Source organism: Haliotis rubra, unplaced genomic scaffold (genome assembly GCF_003918875.1).
Source record: "Haliotis rubra isolate DU_JTF1 unplaced genomic scaffold, ASM391887v1 Scf1981, whole genome shotgun sequence".
NCBI classification, from domain to species: domain Eukaryota; kingdom Metazoa; phylum Mollusca; class Gastropoda; order Lepetellida; family Haliotidae; genus Haliotis; species Haliotis rubra.
In genome coordinates this window covers 1-25,551 of record NW_025765982.1, presented here as the reverse complement: position 1 = coordinate 25,551, position 25,551 = coordinate 1, and the positions used below count along the sequence as shown (strand labels likewise).

The 25,551-nt window shown below is 38.2% G+C and overlaps 1 protein-coding gene across 1 annotated transcript; it reads right to left on the bottom strand.

The window, feature by feature from the left end:
* Positions 1-266: 266 nt before the first annotated feature.
* Positions 267-15,963, bottom strand: LOC124275096 (sodium-dependent glucose transporter 1A-like). The gene is given in 4 exon segments (XM_046710584.1): positions 267-635; positions 637-1,359; positions 2,991-3,276; positions 15,779-15,963. Coding segments are annotated over 4 exon segments (1,479 nt in total). The 5' UTR covers positions 15,926-15,963; the 3' UTR covers positions 267-312.
* Between the last annotated feature and the right edge of the window lie 9,588 nt (positions 15,964-25,551).

Genomic DNA, 25,551 nt, shown 5'->3' with positions numbered 1-25,551 from the left:
TAACGGGATCGGGTGGTCAGGCTCGGTGGCTTGGTTGACACATGTCATAGTTTCCCAATTGCGCAGATCGATGTTCATGCTGTTGATCACTGAATTGTCTGGTCCAGACACGATTATTTACAGACCGCCGCCATATTGCTGAGTGCGGCGTAAAACTAAGCTCACTCACTCACTCTAAACATGTCGAATGTGTCAAAGACACGCTCAAATATTATTTTACTTTCTAATCTTATTTCAAACAAATTTGCAGAAGAGAAACACAATACAAGTGGAATTTACTTGCAAATAAACACAACTATGATCAATAATTTATTATGAAAGTGTACTTGGCTTTTCGTTTAGAGGTTCTTCTAATTCTACCGTTGGATCTCCCTCGACTGTGTACGATGAGTGATGCTTGCTCAGGACTTTCTTCACAAGCCACACCAACATTAGGAAACTGAGGAACAACAGAACACTCTCAATGGTCAGGATATAATTGTACCAGAGAGGACTGGATACTTGCATCAGGTGACCAATGATCTGAGGATTGACCATTCCACCCAGACCTACAGCTATAAAGATGACGGACATGATTTTACCCGAGAGTTGCACAAAGTCCTTCTCAATCCAGGTCAGCATCGCAGGAAAGCTAATCGATATTGAAAAGCCCACAGCACAAGCTGTGATCCACATGAATACCTTTGATAGGTACATTCCAGCAAATATCATTCCAACCTGAGCGAGGATTAGTAAGGAAAAAGAACACACCACAGATCTTTACATGCGATACATAGCCGATGAAGACGATGGCAGCTAGACGACCAAAGGCGAATGCTGCCCAAAACGCTGATGTGATTCTGGCTCCCGTGACCTTTGTCCATTTGAACTGCTTGACCACATATGATGTCAGGAAAGACACCGAAGAGTCATCAACCTCGTCCATGAAGAAATAGAATATACCTAGAAGGCCAAGTGTTAGGACGAGTAATTTCCGGGACAACATTTTACCCTGTCTCTTTCCTTCTAAAGCCTTAGTAGCGTCCTTATGCTTTTCCTGTCTTGCAAATAGAAACACTATTAAGAACGGTAAAGACGACAGTATGGTTAACAGCCCAGTCATCAAAAATGGCCAAATGATTCTTGTCTGTAGATGATGCTCCGATGATGCATTTACGTACTCCTGTACCTCGTATGAACTGTTTTGGCTTTCCATGACAGAAGACCGTGTTGCGTTATTATCGTCATATTTTCTGACGGCTAAAAACGGTTCAAGGACAAAAGGGGAGATAATTCCCCCTAACGAGAATGAGAAATGTAAAGCCTGCATGTAAGGTTTGCTCTCCACTCCCCACACACGAACAAGTTCCACATTACAGCCTGCAAACATAAGTTTATATGTATTAATGCATGTATATATTTATCTATACACACAAAGAACTTAGTTAAGCACCCCTTGACATATCTCACGGTTGAATGAGCCCGGATCTTAACCCTTTAGAGGATATCTGGGACATGATTGGTCGTCGTGTGCAAAAAAGGGGTCCTCCTGTACAGAACCTAGCCGAACTGGAAGCTGCTTTACACGAGGAATGGCGTAGACCGCCCCTTCAGAGGATCAGGAGGCATGCAGACAGGGGTATGAGGAGGAGAGTGCTGACTGTCATACAGTAACATGAAGGTTGCCCTCGGTGTAAGAAGGTGTAAGACCAGCAAAATCACATTTTGAATGCTCAGATTCACCAAAAACATCAACATTAAACATTCCAGGATCATACTTGTACAGACATATCAATTATTTTGGTGTTTTTTATGAGTCAAGGGATCATAGGGGTCAGAAGAACCCATGTTTTTCCATCGTGGTCACCATGAGAAGTTTTATGTTCGTGTTGAAAACCTGTCATTGCAAAAATACAGGAGGTGTTTAATTAAGTCTTTGCGTATAGTAGATATCTGCATTTTATAAATGTGTTATAATCAAGAGAAAATAAGGAATTGTAGTCATTGTTCACTACTAAATACCGCCATCAAATCAAATATACTTTTAAAAAGTACAATAAATCCAAATATATGCAACATTGAATACAATAATTGCACACATTGTGTCTATTCGTTGGTTGACACTATGATATATACGGTGCTGGAGATTGATATCCCACGAGAAACCAACTCAATGAAGAGGACTAAACGAAGTTCTACCAAAAGTGAAACAATCGGCTAGGACATAGGTAAAAGTATTCGTAGAAATGCAAAGAACACATTTAACCTGAAACCACTGAACCACCTGATAGAAAACCACTTAACCATCTGATCATGAGACCAGTAAAGCACCTTATCCCTACACCACCGAACCACCTGATCATGAGACCACTGAAACACCTGATCCCGACACCAGTAAAGCACCTTATCCCTACACCACCGAACCACCTGATCATGAGACCACTGAAACACCTGATCCCGACACCAGTAAAGCACCTTATCCCTACACCACCGAACCACCTGATCATGAGACCACTGAACCATCTGATCATGAAACCTCTTAAGCGTCTGATCCTGAGACCACTGAACTTTCCTGTCGTCATATGAGCGAAATATTCTCAAGTACGACGTTGAACCCAATTTCACCTCACCTTGACCATCTGATCCTGGGACCACATAACTATCTGATCCCGAAACTACTTATCCATCTGATCCCGAAACTACTTAACCACCTGATCCTGAGACCACTGAACCATCTGATCCCGAAACCAGTATTCAGGCAACAGGGTTACGTCAACGTGATATCCATGTGTACCTACAACTTAACCGTTTGATCCTGAGATAACTAAACCATCTGATCCCGACCCCATTGACCCAGCTGTACCTGAGACCACTACACCATATGATACTCAGACAAATGAACTATTTTTCCTGCGATAACTGTGCCATATTTTCCGGAGACCAATATGTTTGACCAGAGACAAAAACAGACTAAAGTGGTGTAATAAAGTTCCAAATAAGTGGAGACACACCTGTTTTAAATATGCCGAGGAAGAACTCGTGTGCTACAAACATGGCGATCATGAGCCAGTAGGGTGAACACAGTGGCATCACAGCTACAGTCAGTCCGTGCCCGGCCAGCGAGATAAACAGCGACAGGTATTTATTGAACCGGTCATAGATGGCTCCACCAGCAACGGCTCCAACCACGGATCCAGTGGCAGCAGCTGTGAAAAAGGCGGAGCCTTGAGACAAGTCCGTCCCCGTGATGATCAATAAGTCCAGTAGTGATGGCCCTCTCTGACCGTTGACCCAACCCTGAAATTAGAAGAGATTTTATTCAGTGATTGAAATGGATCCTTATACAAGGCCTTCAGAAGGCTGATAGGAATCTGCTGAGGTACGGGGGTGAGCTGGAGGTCCTACAGTGATGCCAACTATGTCCCGAGATCCAACTCTGACATCAGAAGATGGTTCATACAGTAATCGAAATGGATCCTTCAAAGGGCTGATAGGAATCTGCTAATGCCCAATAAGTGATAATGCCCCTAAATCCAACGCTGAAATCAGATATTTTACACAGTGATTGAAATGGATCCTTTAAAAGGCTGATGTACTGTGGGTGGGCTGGTACAAGCAGATGACACTGTGAAACGTTTACTAAGACAAGTAACGAATCTAAATAGTTTGATCATTAAAAAATATTTAGGAATTTCTTTCACATTAGTAATATCATCATGTTTTTAACCCAAACATCTGAAATTTCTATTCACTTGGATAGAAGGTAACAATAACGTTACAAAATGTTGTTTTTCCGCCTTAAAACGTACCATACAAGTTGCTGCTGTGTGTAGAGTGAAGTTGCATAATACGTCACATCCTGTTATATTTTTAGCACGGAAAATATGCAAATGACCGTATAGTTGTCGCAGGATTACTCTTGACGAAGTAAGTTTTGATTCATGCTAGATGTAATGGCAGTAGGGGTCATACTAGTTTCGAAATGTTCTAGAACTTGCTGAAAAGATGAATGCTTCAATATTTCTACGATTAAACATGACATTCCAATGAAATAAATGACTTTTTCAAGAGCGATGAATATATGTTACGTAATTTGCATGTGAACTAGCCGATGCGGGGCGTGGTGTTTCTGCTTTCCCGATGTTTTCGCGTGCCGCGATAATAGAGAGTCCCAGTATAATACCTATTATGCTTCTAAGTCCAGGGCTGACATCAGTAGATGGTTCATACAATAACCGCAATACATCGTGATAAAGACAGGTGATCATCCTGTTGTACAGGGGATCAATAGTTTGATGGGACATGAGTAAGGGAGTCCACCATCAAATTGGCATCAATGATTGCCCTCTCTGACCCTGGATCCAACCCTGAAATCGGAAGAGGTTTTAGACAGTGTACGAAATGCATCCTTATACAAGGCCTTGAAAAGCCTGATAGAATTCTGCTGATGTACTGTGGTGGAGCTGGAGGTCCTACAGTGATGTCAAATGCCCCCTAGATTCAACGCTGAAAGCAGTGATAGCAGTCTCTGATCCTGGGTCCAAACCTGAAATCGAAAGAGGTTTTAGACAGTGTACGAAATGCATCATCATGGACATAATTGCGATCGTTGTAAAGCTTCTTGTGAGCCGTAGGAATACGATGAGCTGTATCATCACGAGTGACCCAACCCTGAAATCAAAAGGTAAACCTAATCATTGTACTAATACATTCAACGGCATTATAACAGAGAAATGAACCTTGACTCCAGCTATTAGGGTTAGACTGAAATAATGCATGCTCATAGTTTGAAGCATCTCATGGAATGCTTGAACCAAATCAGCAGGAAAGATTACAGAGACAATACGTCAAAACGATTCACTAAGTTAAACTAAAACACCGCTGTCATTGGAGTGAGTGAGTTTAGTTTTACTCAGCAATATTCCAGCTGTATGGCGGAGGTCTCTAAATAATCGTATCTGGACCAGACAATCCCGTGATCCACAGCATGAGCATCGCTCTACGCAATTCGGAAACCATGATATGTCAGCCAAGTCAGTGAGCCTGACCACCCGATTCCGTTAGTCGCCTCAAGTATGGGTCACTAAACTGGAACACCGCTTAAAGTTAATTAAAACATTCAGTTGACTAATAGCTTAATCTGTCCCGACATAAACGTTGCTGTACGTAAACATGATTTAAAGAAATACATGGTTGCAACATGTCAATGCATCAGCGTCAATGCCTTTGGCTTTCACAATAAAATTAAAATGCAACTGCGCTTTATATGCTATTATTAATAATAAATATATATTTATAATGCGCCTATCCCACGCCCTAAGGCATGTTCAAAGCGCTACAGTATATTTACACTGGAGTATTTACAGTCGGAATTATAAGTAATGACAACTTTCAGGAAACAATTGCCGTTTAAGCTTTCCAGTATACATACTCGTGGTAATGGTTGCTCAATTTCATGGCAATATGGAAAATCGGGGCGCTTAATTAAGTTCGATGTGTGTAGATTAACTTGCGGCAAAGGAATGGAGCATGTTCTGCACGTCATGCTCTGCTGAACACATGATAAAAACACATGATTCAATCCGTACTGATTATATAGAAAATGGTCAGCACAGAACACACATCACATGGCGATTGTAATATGGGTGACTACCACAGGCGTACGCATGTTAAGAGTGAGTGAATGAGTGAGTTTAGTTTTACGCCGCACTCAGCAATATTCCAGCTATATTGCGGCGGTCTGTAAATAATCGAGTCTGGACCAGATAATCTAGTGATCAACAGCATGAGCATCGATCGGCGCACTTGGGAACCGATGACATGTGTCAACCAAGTCAGCGAGCCTGACCACGCGATCCCGTTAGTCGCCTCTTGCCATGTTAAGAGTGTACGGAACACCGTATAGTGATTATAACACGGTACATCATGTATATTAAGATCTCTCCTAATAGAATCTCTATGATCTCCAGCATGGTTGTCCATTTTTGGTCACTAGTGGTCTATAGATCGTATTTTAATGGCATTATATGTAATATTACTCTTTGTGTTGAATAAAGTCTTTCATCATTTGAAATGGTTAGTTTTTAGACTCAAATTGAGATAACTATCTAATGTTTTACTGTCTTTTGTGACGTATGTCATATAGTTAAACCATTTTTTGTGTCTCGTCACTATATGGCTGAAATATTGCCGATGTGACGTTAAACTTTAAATCCCTCACTCACTCATCATAGAATGTGCATGTAAATATATATAACCGCTTGCTTTTGAAACTGACGTGATGATTATCAAATAAGATTATTGAAGGCTCTGTCAAGGGGACTGAAGAACCGTAAATGCTTGCTCATTCCCCAACATCGCCAATATGACCTGTTGGTTATCATGTTACATCTTGTCTTTCCTGTTTCGAATTCATGTACTAACATCATTCTGTGCAGGTTGTATTCCTGTAATGAAATTATTATCGATTATCTCCTACCTATTGTACAGAGTATAGTTCATCAAATTAATATGAAACAGTTCAATGATATTTTTAAATTGAGCTTCTTGAATAAATGAACATTTGTCATGTGGTTGTACCACTCGGTGATTTCGAATTGATGTTTTCATAATTAATCATATATATTAAGATGGAATAAAGAAAGCACAGACACAGACAGTAGGACTTCAGTGTTTACAAGAACAATCGAGTTAAATGCAAAGTAGTGGATGAATACTTGTATAAATGCGAATTTCATAACTAAACCTTGCCAACGACAAGCTGAGTCATGCAATTCTGTGTTTATTCAGATGTCAACCCGCGAAGATCCGGGTTAGGTTTGATAAAAACGGTCAATATGGTTTTGTTAATAGAAAACGTTCTTAAGCGGCGAAGAAAATAAGGTCGATGGTGGCCTTTTCTCAAATGTGATCGATGTGTTTTGAAAACGAAAATTTTGAATCTAAAATAACACCGAGATATTTGTTGTTACTGTCCTCTCTCTCTCTTGTCTCTCTCCCCTCTCTCTCTCTCTTCTCTCTCTCTTTCTCTCTCTCCTCTCTTTCTCTCCCTCTCTCTCGTCTCTCTCTCTCCCCTCTCTCTCTCTTCTCTCTCTCTCTCTTTCTCTCTCTCTCTCTCTCCCCTCTCTCTCTCTCTGTCTCTCTCTCTCTCTTCTCTCTCTTTCTCTCTCTCTCTCTCTTGTCTCTCTCCTCTCTCTCTCTTCTCTCTCTCTCTCTCTTTCTCTCTCTCTCTCTCTCTTCTCTCTCTCTCCTCTCTCTCTCTCTCTTGTCTCTCTCCTCTCTCTCTCCTCTCTCTCTCTCTCTCTCTCCTCTCTCTCTCTCTCTCTCTCCTCTCTCTCCCTCTCTCTCTCTTTCTCTCTCTCTCTCTTTCTCTCTCTCTCTCCTCTCTCTCTCTTTCTCTCTTCTCTCTCTCTTGTCTCCCTCTCTCTCTCTCTCTCTCACTCGCTTCTCTCTCCCTCTCTCTCGTCTCTCTCTCTCCCTCTCTCTCTCTCTCCTCTCTCTCTCTCTCTCTCTCTCTCTCTCTCTCTCTCTCTCTCTCTCTCTCTCTCTCTCTCTCTCTCTCTCTCTCTCTCATCTCTCTCTCTCTCTCTCTCTCTCTCTCTTTCTCTCCTCTTCTCTCTCTCTCTCTCGTCTCTCTCTCTCTCTCTCTCTCTCTCTCTCTCTCTTCTCTCTCTCCTCTCTCTCTCTCTCTCTCTCTCTCTCTCTCTCTCTCTCTCTCTCTCTCTTTACACATGAGGATACGATCAATCCTTATACATGTAACTTCCTTACACTGATGTTCAACTTGACGTGGTGCTAACGACGATGATACGATACATCGCGATACTAACATTTTAGACACGGCGATATATTCCCAAGTATTGTTCACTGAAGCTGCGATACGATACGAATCCCGATATAAGGATGGCGATATGACCAACTATAAAACACCTCAAGATCCATTTTAAAGTATTTCGTCAAATTCCGCCAGCGTTTTTCAATGTTCATTCGGAAACGAGATACTTAAGTTTATACACGGACTGTGTGAATGTTAATAACATGCGAGCGCTATGTCTGACACAGTTAAAAAAATTCTGAAAAAAACGTTTACTCATGAAGGGAAAATAAGTAAGCATATATTTTAGTCATCAAACAAAAGTAAGTCTTTTGTCTTGAGAGATATATGAGATGCGATACAAGTTCGCCGGTAATAGCTGTGAGTGAGTGAGTTTAGTTTTACATCGCACTCAGCAATATTCCAGCTATATGGCGGCGTTCCGTAAATAATCGAGTTTGGACCAGACAATCTAGTGATCAACTGCATGAGCATCGATCGGTGCAATTGGGAACCGATGACATGTGTCAACTAAGTCGGTGAGCCTGACCACCCGATCCCCTTAGTCGCCTCTTACGACGAGCATGAACTTGATGGTGCGGCGTTAAGCAATACTCTCTTTTTCCACGTGTCCCTTGACGTCTCTTTAATCATCATGTAAACTTGCAGACTTGACTAGGTTTCACTGAGCCGGAACTCCCCGTGTGTAGAGGCGATGCTTGGAGGTGTTCAATGTTTCATCGCAATCGCTTGGGTTTGTATTATTTTTTAATTCTAAATAGATAATTCACTGAATCGTATAGCTATTCACCCAAGTCTGCAGGGTCTTTAGTTGTTGCTGGTGCATAAATAAGTTTGCCCTGTAAACTAATGTGGTATTGATTATTTTTCAGCTTTTCCTTTTGCAATGTTTTTGTTTTGCTCAATTCTGCCAGTAGATATATATATATATATATATATATTACGCTTTTGTTTGCTCCTTGGCTTATGAACATAAGGACCCCAGCACACTTGGGTTACTAGTAACTCCAGCGCAGATGCACACAGCTTCATTCCATATACCCATCTACCCTCTTGGAGCCTTGTACGAGAAATACTGCGGATATTAAATCTAGGATATATGTTCCCTTCTGAGGCATGTGGGAGCTTCAGATTACGTCACTTTTGGGTCTCAGTACCGCCGAATTTCTGGACGTTGTCCATTATGTGAACACCGTGGAATGGCACCACCAGGATGTTCGTCTCTGCGCCACCATTACACCGGATGCGGAAGTGTCCACTACCAACACGTGACCGGAACCTGTTCCCTACTGGCTGCTCACACTCCGGCGCAGTGATGACTATCATAACATCACTGCCACTGGCTAATTTGCATATCACGTGACCGGATTTTTCTCTTGTTTGTAAACAAACGCGCATGTTCATAATAAGAAGAGACTGGCCTTATGCAAGCTTTTCGGCGCGTTCTTCAAGATGTTTTACAATGTTACATGCATATTCTTCCACAACTGCGACAGTAAGATTTATGACAGTACATATTTTAGATACCAAACTGGCTGCATCGTTTGCTCTCCGTCCGCTTCGATGACAGCACGTGGAGCCGTACAACCTACGCAAATCGAAATAGTGTTACATGTTTTAGGATATTTTCTCAGTGAAACTAAACCATTCTATCCAAGATGTTTAATTAGATATGTAGACTGGTCAAAAGGAAAAGCGTTAAGAAATATGTACTTTATATTGAATGAACGGTGCAAGATGTGACGAATCGTCACATTTTTCTGGCCTGTGGCAGAGATACTATGCTGGCTTGCCGCATGGAGCTCTGGGTAGGAGAGTGCTGGCTGCTGTGACGTACCCGCTTCCTGTTGCCGTTCAAGCGGTGAGACCTCACTTATGTTGGTATTGCTAAAAGGGGCTTTAGTTCTTTTCATCGTTAATATGACCTGTTGGTTATCATGGTACATCTTGTCTTTCCTGTTTCGAATTCATGTATTCACATCATTCTGTGCAGTTTGTATTCCTGTAATGAAATTATTATCGAATATCTCCTACCTATGTAATGAGTATAGTTCATCAAATTAATATGAAATAGTTCAATGAAAGTTTCATAAATGAGTTTTTCTGAATGAATGAACATTTGTCATGTGGAGGTACCACTCGGATGATTTTGTTTTGATGTTTTGAAAATTATTCATATCTATATTTTACCATGCAGTATCTGATATATGATTTCGAATTATTTTCTAAACAATTTTTAAAATACACCTTTCCTGTTTGATTATATGAATATTAGAGTTAATTACAAAATACTGGATCAATACCAGTACAAATGAGAATTTCAAAAACTAAATCTTGCCAAAGAGAAGCTAAGTCATGCAATTCTGTGTTAGCCAGATGGAGTTTTAGACAATATATTTGCCTACATATGGATCTTTATGTCAACCCGTGAAGATCCGGGTTAGAACTGATCTTCAGTGACCCATGCTTGTTGTAAGAGGCGAGTAATGGGATCGGGTGGTCAGGGTGGTTGACACATCGTATCCCAATTTCGTAGATCGATGATCATTCTATTTATCACTGAATTGTCTGGTCCAGACTCGATTATTTAATACAGCTGGAATACTGCTGAGTGCGGCGTAAAACTAAATTCACTCACTCACTCATCTCTATGTCGAAGTCTAAACCAAATAGGGAGAAAACTGAGGCCATTGGATATTACTTAAATCGAAGTATATCATGTTTTCATAATTTTCACCTACAATTTAATGATAATGTAGTTTTGCTGTAAAAAAGTGATGTTTCCTTCTTTCAACTATGGAAGCTATAGTATTCCCGTCTCCTTTACACATCAATATAAGTATTTGAATTGACCAATTATCTCACTTCCAAGCTTTTGATGGAATACATTTAAGGCATACGTAATGAGAACGGATTGAATCATGTTGATTTTAGTTTGGACTGCTAAGTCGTAAACCTCGTCCTTTTGGAGTGTACAGACAATGGCATTCACAATACACGCACGCACGCACACACGCATATACATTTATACATACATCTTGTTGGATTTGGATTTCAAAAAGTTTCGTGTCTTTCTCTCTCTTATTTGTTTTCAGTAATTTTGTACACATGAGACAAGCGTAAATTAAACACATAAACTGTTGGCGCATAAATATTGACTCAGAACCAGACAATCCGCTGATTAATGGCACGTTGTCACACGATCTGTCAGGTCATCAGAATATACATTCATGTGGTCGCTAGAGGCGGTGGGGTAGCCTAGTGGTTAAAGCGTTCGCTCGTCACACCGAAGTCCCGGGTTCGATTCCCCACATGGGTACAATGTGCAAAGCTCATTTCTGGTGTCCCCCGCCATGGTATTGCTGGAATATTGCTAAAAGCGGCGTAAAACCCAACTCACTCACTCATGTGGTCGTTATTTACGGCCACCAAGTATAGGTTGTTATGGACGCTACTGAGCTACGTGAATCACACGAGTTCAGACAAGGTGTAACTTTTGAGTCATGATCACGGGGCCAGATACGACGACCTCCACAGTAACAGTGAAATAGGGTAATTAACGTAACCATCTTGCCGGTATATCACTCTTGCTCCGACAACACGCTGATCTTACAAGAGTAACAACGGAGTGCATTGTATGAGACTCAGCCTGACTGCTAGCTGATACCTGTCGCATTCCTTCTGTATCCGGCACACTGCCACCACTTGACATAGTGACTATGGAATCCCAAGAGGGAAATATCGGTGTTGTCGCACTTATTTAACAATACCAGAAGTCTGTTCATTCATTCATTTATTTATTCATTCATTCATTCCTTATGACAAAGTGACAATGCGACACTTGACCAATTTTTGAGTTATGAAAGTTATTTTCGGTTTTTACCTCGTGTGACAATGATAAATTGTGAAAATATCTCTTCCAGACTTCCACAGTCAACTGTGAGTGAGTTTAGTTTTACGCCACTTTTAACAACATTCCAGCAATATCAAATGGGCTTCACATATTGTACCCATGTGGGGAATCGAACCCGGGTCTTTGGCCTGGCGGGCGAACACTTTAACTACTAGGCTACCCCACCGCCCCTATAGTCAACTGTGTCCCAGACGTATACATTAAGGTAGATATAAACTCACCGGTCAGTCTAGTAACATGTCCTTCACATACAACTTGCTGTAAACGAGGTTTTGAAAAAGATTTCATAATTAAATGAGATCGATAAAATCTTTTCTACATCTTTAACCTATCTCTGCTAAAAGATATGGATTACACAATTCCGACTAGATCATGAGCTTGTGCTTTTGTTTGTTTAAATACGTACTCAACAATATTTCAGCTGTGCTACGCCGTTCAATTAATAATAATAAATAATACATAATGTAGTTGATCCACTCATTAGCTACATGAGTTCTGACGACAGAGAATGTGTTTATGAATGACTATTACGTGTTGATGATACCAGGTGTGTGCGGCAAGGTGAGCGTATCTTGCCCCTCCTGTTGTAACACTCATAAACAGATGCAAATGCTGGTAGTTTATTCATCTAAAAAACTGCGGAACGTATGGTACTAGTCAAACGAAATAATTAAATTGGACATCATTTTTGTCACTGATGCATCATTTTAAAAAACCCAACATATTTTCTCTATCAGATGACGTTAGTTAATCGTGACTGGGAAATTGTAAACGTTTGCGAACTAAGAAAATGGAAAATGGCCATGAATCTTTAGAATCTAGCTAGATAGTTCCCCTGAGAGGGCATATAAGCCCACATCATTCAAACAATATTCATATATATCACCGTTTTAATTGTAATATATTTGTACATTTTAGATTCATGACTAACATTGCATGCAATCGCGAGGCACTGAAGGGGTGGTATAAATCCTGCTGAGTAGCCGTGCTGGAAGCAAAAGTCCCAACGATCCCTAGTCTGGTGGCCTCACGTTAGTTGCTAATCTCTAGCTCACTTCTATCATGTATTTGTCAATAAATAGTTAAATATTTTAATGTTCTCAAACTAGTTTTAATACTATATGTAATAGTCGAGTAGTTATACTGTCTTTCGAAGACAGCTTTATATAGTATACATATATCTATTCTTATTGATGACTTTCCGTCGTCACGAATTGGCTGAAATATTGCCGATGTGACCTAAACTTTTAACTCACACTCTCTGGCTAGATCACAGTTACCGGAGTGCAGGTTCGCCTTCAAACTCATCTATGATCCTGTTCAAACGAATGATGCCAATGAATTTAATTCTGCTAAACTATGGCACATAAGTCTACTTTTAATAATTTAATGATATTTCAAGTTCATGCCGCATATATACTTGCATTCTAGCTGAGTCTGGCTTCACTTAATAGAAAGAGTTTTCCTCGAGTCCTCCATACCTTAAGCTGGAATAATAATGATTCTTGTCAGTGACTGAAATGTCCATTAAAGGTACTGGGATAATGGCGCATCATTTATTGAGTGCCCGGAGGACACTACTAGAACTAATGTTCCGAAATGTGTCACAAAATAACAGTACGGCTTGTCTCATTCACCAAAATTGAATGTTTGCTTACTGTAGTCTTTGGCGCCATGGTCCAAGGCAAGGTATCCTTCCATATTATCAGGAAGAAAACGTTTTCCCAAACCATTAACGAAGCAAACTCTGATCATTCTTCTCCATGCAAGAAGCCATGATGCAACGCGGTGTATGAAAACTGAGAATGTGGCGGCTGACATGAGAATTTTTTTCAATTTCGTTTACATTTTCATGGTGTGGTGCATGGAGAGAGAGTGATGCGAAATATTGATGCATTTGCTTCTATGTTTTCAGAAAATATGTTATTGACAGGGTATTCCCAAACTCCAAAAAGGCATGGCCCAAACCTTCAATCCTATATGACTGCCAAACATTGCCATTTAGCGCCATGGAACCTTCGACTAAATTGATGGGTATTTATGTCGTACACCAATATTGGAATTCCGAAGTCATCAGACTATTGCCCCTAAAATTAAAACAAATGAGGTAAGTTTTAATTATCTGCTCCTGGGCAAACATAGAACTATTTGAAATTAGTCAGGCCTCTGATTATTGAGACATGTTTTTTACCAGAACCGGCAGAAAAAACAAAAATAATTCCTATTATTACTACGTAGCTTTCAGCATTCCGACTTGGAGCCCTAGTATATTTCCCATGGCCACTAGTATGGTGATCTACCTTCAGTTGTTGGTGACCTATAGCCTTCTTTTATGTTGTATTGTCTTCGTAAATAAAATAAGTTTAGATTTCCATGCTAGTTTTACATACCATCTGTGATACTCTAGTTATTTTATAGTCCTCCGATGACTGAATATTTAACAACTTATATTTATTGTGTATGCAAAACCTTTCTCGTCACTATATGGCTGAAATATTGCCAACGTGAAGTTAAATTTTAACTCACTCCCTCACCTAGTATATATCAAGCTGCAAGACTACAGCCGTATCTCTCCTGTCCCACCGATTACAATTGTAATACATGCTTAAACATACCTTGGTCTATCGAGTTTTGGAGTATATGTAGAGCACAAAATAACAAAAGGCCATTGCTCCTTTACCATGAAACAATACAAGTATTTTGCATGTACACAATTTCACTAGTTGAACAATCACGACTGATGTGGATCAATAACTGTCTCCGGGCCATGTGGCCGCGGAAGGCACTGTCAGTTGCCTCGTTTAAACATGACGAGACTACGTACACCATGACCCAGAATGACCATTACAGACAGCCAAGGTCCAGTTAAGGTATCCAGCTTTATATATTTTCATGATTTGAAATTGAAAATGTAAAATTTACCTCTTAATTATGATACATGAACGCCCTGTCATATCGGCAAATATCAACATCAGATTTATATTTTATTTTTGTATAATTTATTATTTTTGATTCTCCATACATCCAGGTCATACAGTTCATTACATAACGGGTTGGTATAGACCCGATTCGCAAATATATACTAAGTCGATTTACAGGCAAATGTGCTTCCAGGTGGAAATGAATAGGTACTTGAAAATATAATAGCAGTACATTATATATAGCGCTAGGTTAACAGAACAGATTGTGACATAGTGACCAGAATTTTGTGAAGCTGTCATATTTATAATTTGAATAGGCATTAAAACGTTCAGCATAATATGTTGTCTTTACGTCTTCTATAATGTAGTTCAAATTTAGTGTTTTATCTCTTTGCTTCATTTTGTATGTATTATATTTCACTACTGTTATTATCAAATTCAGAACATGGTTTCTCTTTTCACGATATCCTAAAATAATATTTTTCTTTGAAAAGATAATATTTGACCCTGTTTTTTCGAATATCCATTCTTCTATTTTCTTCCAAATAGTTTTTATGTCTTTACAGTCACAAAATAGATGTAGAATTGATTCTTTCTCGGATTTGCAAAATGTGCGTGTGTTGGAATCTTTATATTTCATTTTTGTTAGCAAATCATTTGTTGGCAGAAACCTATGCAGTATGCTGTATTGAAACCACGAGTGTTTTACACTATTATACGATTTAAAGGTTGTTTTTTCTATCGTTTCCCATATGTTATCGTCAATAAACTCATTCAGTTCTTTTTGCCACTTGTTTCGATATGTTAAAGGTTTTCTAGATTCACCATTTATGAGTATGTCATAGATATCTCTACATCCTTTTGGGTTTCCTACTATATTTCGTAAAAGATAGGGAAAGATCGGAGCTTGGATTTTCTCTTCAATATGGATGTTTATGGATTTGCAGTAGTATTTAATTGATTCCATCAACATCAGATTTAGGTGGTATGTCCTTCCAGTTCGCGTCAGATGTGATCACGGCATTACCAGCAGTCGTACATTTTGCCTATACCGGGTTATTGAAAAGGTTTTAAGTTTCTAAAATCAACTTGTGTGTGTAATTTGAACTTGTGTGCAACAGCTTCACTCACCACCATGAAGTTGCCGAACAAAAGGCATGCCGTGTATAGAAACTTCTTCCTGTAATCTCTGGACCTCAGCTTGTTTGTCCATCGTCGACGAGTGTGGTCCAACTCTTCTTCCGAAGCCAGCGACCCAGCAGCTGCACTTGTCTCCATGTCCCCTCCCAAACTATTACCTCGCGATGTCAAGAACAATCTTCACAACAGCGCGGGAAGTGACACACATTTATAGTTCAGTGAGGCTCTGGACGTGGGACCTGGATGGCTAAAATATGGATTACACGTGGGTGGTGCGCAGTTTCGAATGACGGAAGAGCTTGTTGTAATTTGTGGTATATAAAAATATATACCATGACTATATTAGTGATATTTAGCTTTCGAAATTACACGGGACTCACAAAATGCTTTCATTTTGGTTCTCCTTGAAACATTATTCAGTGCTGCATGAAAGATTCGGGTGGCTGACATACATTTCAAATTACAAGTCACAGGCCACCCCCGATACATGGACAATGGCGTAAGGAGTAAGTGAGTGAGCATTGCTTTACACCGCTCTAAGCAATATTCCAGCAATAACAAGGCGAGGGACACCTGGAAGGGTTTCACATACTGTGCCCATGTGGGGAATCGAACCCATTTCGCGTGACGATTGAACGCTTTAACCACTAGGCTACCCCACCGCCCCAATGGCGGAAGGAGGCCAGCTACCTTGTTTATGGAACAGCAGCAAACTACCACTGTTTAGCTGGCATGGTCAAGTGATTTGACATTGGCTAATTGAAAACAGGGTATAACTGACGGTGCTCGACCTTCGAGAGCTGAACCATCTGGATAGATAACGACACAGGTGTGTAGGAAGCTGGCCTCTACAGAATGCTGGTCAAAACCCCTGCCACTGTACTCATATGTTTTGTTTCCAAGTCCAATGTGGCTGTAAATATGCTACAAAAAACTCTTGGCAACCCAGACTGAATCATGTTTTCACTTATGCAGAGATTGTGTCACATGCTTTACAGAGATGGCAAACGTTACATTTACATTTAAACGGTAATATATGGATTTGTATTAAATGAATAATGATGTACATATTCAATTTGCCGCTGATGATAAATACTTGGTGAATGAATTATAAACGAAGTGGATGGATGTTACCTCACATAAATGCAATACAAGGAAACTGGATGTACACCCATATGTCTATAAAAAATATTTAGAAGTTAATACATACAGACGGATGGATTCGAATTGAATAATAGAAAGGTCTTCACAATGGCATAAAGTAGGTGATTTCAACCTATTTCTGCTGTTATTTAATTAATAATTGCGAAAAAAGAATGGTATTTCATCCTTGTTTTGAAAAGAGCAGTTAATCGGTGAATCAGACATCATTCATAGGTAAGAGATTATGATAATGGGTATGGAGGAAACCATGATAAACGGCGCATTGATCTCATTGTAATTGTTGCCACAGACCAATCCCAGTGGACACCTCTATCAACATACAAATATTGCACCCAACATAATTTCACCCTGCATCCCCTGAAAATTCTTACTGTTATTCATCAGCATCAATACAGCCATTTTCAGGAATGTGTCTATTAAATTGACCCTTAAGACACCATTTTCAAAATATTTTTATTAACTGTACTCAGGTGTTTCGCTATTTATTTAAGCTACCTTGTTTGCTGGGAAAAGGAACTTGTTATGTTAATTCGATAATGTGTTCTCCTTTAAAATGTCTTCAGTTAATATGGTAACACATAAAAATTGGTTTCAAATATTCTTCCATAAATTCCAATCAGTCAAGAAAGAACTGCAATGTTAAGGAACTGGTGTATTGCAAAATCTTTTTATTTTGGTGTTGGTAGATGAAAAAATGTAGTAAAAGAGTGAACACAGACAGCGAGCATACCACGACTCACAAATCGTTACGTTAGCAATGGGTAGGTTTAAACAATCCTCTGCAGCAGTTGCCTGGCCCTTGGCTGTAGCCGTCAGACAATACACGTAGTCTGAAGACAGGTGTGCAGCAGATGGCACCGTTGAAGATCAGTCTAAGTAAACTTAGGCAGTATTATTCGTTACACTGCTATATTGAGTCTAACAAAACCTAGACAATACAGTAGAAGGTCGCGTCAGCTAACCTTTTGGGCGACCGAGAGTCCGTCAATCAAACGCGAGACGGCCTAATGGATTTAACCAATCAGACAACGACTACTTGTTAGGGTTCGGTGGAACTTACAAAACGGTTTTTCAATTTTCTCTTCCCCGGTCACTGACACTGATCTATCAACAAAAGAAAATCCGCATAAAACACATATATTTGACCTGTAGTATATACGCTTATGGGTTTCTAATGACATGGTTACTAGTTGCTTATATTTTCGCAAGATACCATCCTTGAATATTGACAAAAACGCTATTTTCAGCGACTGTTTACTCATTGCGTGTATCACTCGGAAACGACCGTGCGGAAAATAGCATTCGGAATCGTTCGGGTTTTGGAGGTAAAGGTTCAAACGGTATGTGCGAATGTTAACTTTCGCGATTTGGTAAGCTGTGTTCTGATTGGTCAGTCAAAAGGTTGGCTGACGCGACCTTCTATAAGGTTTTGTTAGACTCAGTATAGCAGTGTAACGAATAATAAGTTTACTTAGACTGCGTTGCAGATTCGTTAGTGACACCACACCAAGATGACGTACACATTACGGCGTGCACAACAGACTGCAGTCTCCACAAGCAGACAGTTGGTCAGAGGAAGGGTGTCTGGGCACAGCAGGTATCCGATCTAGACGACCATACACAGGACCTATCATCGAACTCTGTAGAAGTTAGGTCTGTAGAATTCCAAATTCAACCGGAGACAGTGCATCAGGATTGTCTTCAGTGACAAACTCTGTACAGGAAATACAGTTGAGTATAAATGTTACGGATAGTACACACACACACACACACACAGTTGAGTAGAAGTTACGGATAGTACAAACAGTTAAACGGATGGTGGGTTTTTTCTGTTGTTTTTTGTTGTTGTTTTAATTTTTTATTGGTTCCCAGGATTACGTAGAAAAGTGATGTACATACTAGATGGATGATGTACATGTACTACGTCAATATCATGTTAAAACACATATATAAGTCAATAAAAGAAAAATATGACCTCAGGTAAATTGGATACATTTTAAATTCATCAAAGTACTTGGAAGAGAAGACCCCATTTATAATTGAAATGTTCTATTTTATTATTTGTTTTGGATATATGGTTTTCCACAAAGAATATTTCTTTTAAAGTTTTTATAAATAGAGTTATGTTTGGATGCGTATTCTTAATACTGCATACGTAAATGTGTCTTTTTGCTGCAATGATGATGTGATTTAGTAATATATTATTATGTAGAGTACCAAACCAAACCATATGTTTCGATAATAGCAATGGATGAGGGTATAAATTGCTAAGCCAAATTTGTAGGTTTTTCCAAAAGGTTTGTGTCTCCTGACATTCCCAGTACACATGACAGACACTCTCATTTAGATCACTGCAGAAACAACATGGACTGCTATCGACCTTTTTCATTTTAAGCAATTCTCTTTTTGTATAATTAACACCTTGTAGAAATCTATATTGAAAATCTAAAAGTTTTGTGTCTTGCAATCCTTTTCTGTACACTGTAAATATATTTTTCCAATCAAAGTCTATTTCAGGAAATAGCAGCTGCCATTTATTACATATATTTGGGTGTATATCATTGGAAATAAGTTTAGCATAAAAAGTCCTGCAGCCTTTAGAAGTTTTTACTAGATATATCTGGCATTGGTTAATATTTAAATCCCTGACTGGTATTAAATGACAGTGGTTAAGAGTATTTTTCGAAGAGTCAGGTAATAGATGTAGTAAATATTTATAATCTAAAAAAGTGCCTTTGATACCATATATTTCTTTTAAAGATTCTATTGACAATAATCCAGTTTCATCACAAATATCCCTAATATTTATAATCCCTTTATCTGCCCAGTTCTTTATGAAATTTAATGATTTTTTAAACTTATGATTAAACCATAATGGTTGGGATAGAATTTCATTAATGTTATTTGGGTCAATATAATGTTTTTTTGTGGAATAGTTGCCATGCTTTTAGCACATCACGCCAAAAAGGATTTTCAATCTTAAAGTTAGTTCCAGAATTTGCTCCAAAATTAAATATTTCTTTAAAAGGTGTATTGAATGGATTATCCTTATCACCTCTTTTGAAATACCGTCTTAAAGTAGATAATTTCAAAGCGTCTATAAATGTTTTTGCATCAGTCATTCTCAAACCTCCTTCTTCATAGTTGTTTTTAATTACATTTCTTTTTATTTTATCATTCTTGTCATTCCAAATAAATTTGAAAAACATTTTTTCAAGGGACGTGATAAATTCGGCTGGTGGGTTGGGCAAGGAATTGAAAATATGGACCAATTTGGAGATTGCTAGAGTTTTTATTACTGTTATTTTACCAATAAGTGTTAAATTTCTTTTTCTCCACGATGCTAAGAGTCTATTAATTTCCTCCAGTCTCTTTCTTGTGTTGATTACCCATAAATCTTTAAGATCTGGTGTAAATTTAATACCTAGTACAACAAATTCACCAACTACCCATTCAATTTTCAGATCATTACATATTTTATCCGTAGATTTAGCTTTGGATCCAATCCAGATTGCTTTTGATTTATCTAAATTAATTTTCAAGCCTGACATTTTGTAAAACGTATTAATTGTGTCAATAGCAGTGTACAAACTCTCTTCAGTTCCATCAAGAAATAGTTCAGTATCATCGGCATATTGATCCAGTTTATATTCATTATCATTGATGACAATACCTTTGATGTTTTCATTATTTCTTATCATGCAACCAAGAATCTCAGCCACAAAAAGAAAAAGATATGGGGATAGTGGGTCTCCCTGTCTACATCCCCTTTCATTTGCAAAGAATTCGGATAGATTACCATGTTGGATAACACAAGGTGATGTTTCATAGGTTAAAATATTTATCCATCTTATCATTTCAGGGCCAAATTTAAATTTATGTAAAACCAGGTTGATAAAATCTTTTGAAATAGTGTCAAACGCTTTTTCAAAATCAATCAGAATCAGCAAACCAAGAATGTTTTGTTTCTTTGTTTCAAATAATATATCACATAACAATCTTGTATTTTCAGTAATAGTCCTACCCGGTATAAAACCAGTTTGGTTAGAGTGAATAAGTTCATCTAAAGTAGTTTTTAATCTATGTGCAATGCAGGAGCTGATAATTTTATAAATAGCATTAAGTAAAGTGATTGGCCTCCAATTTTTAAGTAATGTTCTATCTTTTTTGGGGGTCTAAATCCATAGATCCAAATTTTTAATTCTTTTTAATAAATCCAATTTTTTAAAGAAATCAATAGGAAATCCATCAATCCCTGGGCTTTTATTATTCTTCATCCTGTAAACAGCATTGCTATTTTCATCCAAACTGATTTCTCTTTCAAGATAATCTCTTAGTGTTTTGTTTAAAGTTGGAGTTTTAATATCCTTTAAGCAGTCTTCTTCCTTATATTGTTCTTGAGAAGCATAGAGAATTTTATAAAATAGTTGGACTTCATTCAGTATTGATTTGCTGTCAGTGATTTCATTCTTATCATTAGTTATTAACTTATTAATCGATTTTTTTTAGAAATTCCTATTTTCTAGATGGCAGAAATATTTTGAAGGTTTTTCTCCTTCTTCATACCAATGAATTCGGTTTCTGATTTGTATTCCTTTCATTTCCTCACTTTTAATTTCTTCCGTTTCTTTCTTATATTTTGATAGTTCATTCAAAAGTTCTTCATCAATATTTTGGAAGTTTTTTCGAATAATATCTTCGACCTGTTTTATTCTGTATGTTTTACCTTTGTTTTCTTTATGTAGGATGAAAAAGATATGGTCTTTCCTCGGATTTTCATTAATAATGTTTCTAGAAATAAGGAGTTGGAAATTGTAAGTTTAATATTTTTAGTGTTTTTAAAGTTATCCATTTTTTCTGTTGAGTATTCCTGAACAGTTTCATTTAAAATAGTTCTGACTAAGTTTACATATTCAGGATTTAACAACAAGGAATTATTAAACTTCCAGTACCCATGTCCTCGCTCCTGGCTTAAAGCATTTGAAAAGGTTAATGTTATTGTTGAGTGATCACTTTTATAGCCTGGCAAAATATCTGAATCCAAAGTTATATCAAATATATCTCTTCTGATACAATAAGGAAATCAAGTCTGGCTTGTTGTCTTGGATTTTTTCTCCACCAGGTGTATTTTCTGCATTTATCATTTAAATTCCTCCAGACATCAATAAGATCGTAAGATTTGATAAATTTTAATACACTATTTCTTGATTTGGGGTTGTTTAGATGCTTATAATTCTCAAGATCAATTGTAGGATCAATCACTAAATTCCAGTCTCCAACAATTACCATAGAATCATTCTCAAAATTCAGAATATTTTCAAATAAATTAATGTAAAATTGATGGTCATCATTATTAGGACCATAGAGATTAGTCAGTGTCAGTCTTTTATCCTCTATGGTTATGTCAGCAATTATATTATTACCATTTTCATCTGTTAAGGTCCTATGTATTTTGAGATCAATATCGTTGTTAAAAAGAATGGCCACGCCTCTGGAATTGGATTTTAAAGGTGCAATTATGGATTGTAAACCCCGTTCATTTCTCATGGTATTGCAAGTAGATTCACCAATATGAATGTCTTGTAAACATATAACTGAGTGTAATCTTTTCCTATGTATGTTCATTAATTCTTTTCTTTTAGATTTATTAGCAAGTCCTCTACAATTAGCTGAGATAACTTCTTTTTTTTTAACGCTATCCATTGTAATCAATAGTTATAGGAGTTATCAGAAATATCCACATACATACAATCTGTCTGGATCGGATGGTTTACCATCATGCAGTCCGAGCACCTGATCGCTTTGATAATTCACTTAATCAATAGTAAATGAGGTAATGAGCATTACCAAAGTTAAGTACACTCCTGAAGTAGGAGAAACACAAAACGTACCCAATGCGATTTTGCTTGCATTTGAATGCATTTTTTTCTTCATAACAATAAGATTGGGAATCTCACACGGTTACCCTTGTCTCGGCAGGGCAAGCATATGTTTTGAAACATATCCGCTTTAAAAGCCTTACCTTTAACGTAATGAGTGAGTGAGTTAGGAATACGGCGCTTATAGTAATTTTGCAGCAATATCACGGAGAGGGACACCACAAATGGGCTTCACACATTGTACCCATGTGGGGAATAGAACCCGGGTGTTCCGCGTGAGGAGCGAACGCTTTAACCACTTGACTACCCCATCGCCTCTTTAATGTAATGTAATATAGTGAAACTGACGCGATTACATTAACGAATTGGACATCGTAGACCAGATACAGTTAAGGGTTGATCGCAAAGATCCTTAACTTTTAAATCTAAGCACAAACTTGCGATGACAAACGACGAAGAAGGAAAAAGACTATATGCACAGTCTGCACTTGATGAGCCTTGTGAAAATCCGTGGCACTGTCTCCACAAGTCATTATACTCCTTTCATAATACGTAGCTTATTGATGGATATTATCATTACAAATGGTATACAGCAATGCCAGCGCTCATAAATACTCATAAACTAATGTGGATGAAGTAACGCAATTGATGTACTTGTAACATGATATCGATATGCAAACATGAAGATGAAGAACGGTTACATAACTACAAATCATTAAAAAATATATTTTGAAACCGTGAGTGCAATGGTTTTGGGAGGATTCTAAACCCGCAGATGACGTCGATCCAGGGCGCAGGAATACTCTATATGTAATTGACAAACAACCGATTAAGGCTAATAAATTTAATTTTTTTTAAATGTTTTTATTTCCCATCAGAATGTTGTACAATCACATCTCAAAGTCGAATACAGTTTTTACATGCTATAGAATACAGTTTTTGCGTTACACACCACTTTCGAGCAGTATACATATCACATGTTACAGTATTTATAATATTTTCAGTTTTATAGACACAGTAGTATGTGTAGTAATAGATCTGCGTAGTTGCATTAAGGCTAATAATAATAATGAGAATACCTATAACGCGCCTTTTCCAGGCCCCGGATAACCCGAGCTGCGTGTTCGGCGCTAGAAGGTTAATAGTCTCATGGGTTTCGCCGGATACCCATATTCTGCTGGTGAGGCAATTTTGAATCAGCTCTGGGGCAGAGCTTAGTACTAGAAACTCTCAGGAGTCAAGCTGTCACACACGGTCACCCATCCAAGGACTTTCCACGCCCAATGTTGCTTAACTTCAACTGATTGTGACCTGGGCTCTATGCAAAGGACCACACGCCTCCGCATAATCAATTAAAGATATGCGCCTGATGTCACAAACAGTCTGCAGTACATACTTAGTATGTGGATAAAATAGGAAACGTTAGATCAATGTAAAGAAATTAGAGCTTTATTCTGCGACATAAGTAAAGCCTTCGAGAAAGAGTGTCATAAAGGCATAATCCATAAACTAGAGCGCTACGGTGTTAAAGGTAATCTTCTTAACTGGTTTAGAAGTTACCGAAATGAAAGAACACAGAACGTAGTCATCCAGAATATAAACTCATCTGAGCGGACTGTTTTAACTAGGGTTCCACAGGGGTCAGTCCTTGGTCCTCGTTGTTTATAATTTACACAAACGATTTTACAGATGGTATAGATAGTAACATCCGTTTATTTGCGGTTGATACTTCGAGCCCTAAACCACCATTCATTATGAATAAAACTGTTACCTGCGAAGTCAAAAGTCATAAACATTTAGTGGTAACTCTACAGAGTGACTGCACTTGGAGTAAACATATTGCCGATATCGCAGTAAGCCCAATGATAAATTGCTTACGGAAATATAAGTATCGTCTCAATCGTAAAACCCTTGAAATTATGTGCAGACAGTACATATTACCCGTGTGTGACTATTGCGGTCACATTTGGGACAACTGCACTACAGAACAATCTGATTTTTTAAGAAAAAGTAAGCCTAGATGCCATGCGAACAATAGGTGGAGCGACAAATGGAACTGGCCGTAACAAATTATTAAAAAAAAACAAGTATCCAGCCCTTGAAAATGAGAGTATGAGAAGTAATGATAAATTAATTTTGTTCCACAAAATGGTTAATACCTGAACGCTCAACTATTTACAATTACTAATGACAAGTTGGACATAAGCAGTGAATGGATCTTACAATTACTGCTTACAAGTTGAACATAAGCAGTGAATGGATCTTACAATTACTGATGACAAGTTGAACATAAGCAGTGAATGGATCTTACAATTACTGATGACAAGTTGAACATAGGCAATGAATGGTTCTTACAATTACTAATGACAAGTTGAACATAAGCCATGAATGGATGTTACAATTACTAATGACAAGTTGAACAAAAGCAGTGAATGGATCTTACAATTAGTGTTGACAAGTTGAACATAAGCAATGAATGGATCTTACAATTACTGATGACAAGTTAAACATAAGCAGTGAATGGTTCTTATTTTTAAAAATGGCAAGTTGAACATTTTGTGTCAATTAAAGGGCTGCTGATCACTCGCATCTGCAACAAAACTGATTGATGACGTTGTAACAGTCTTTGTGCAGTTTACTTCACATTTGTTATATTCATTAACGTAACAGTTAACGACCCTCTTAGTTCATAGAGAAAGTATCGTCGTTGCACACAGAACA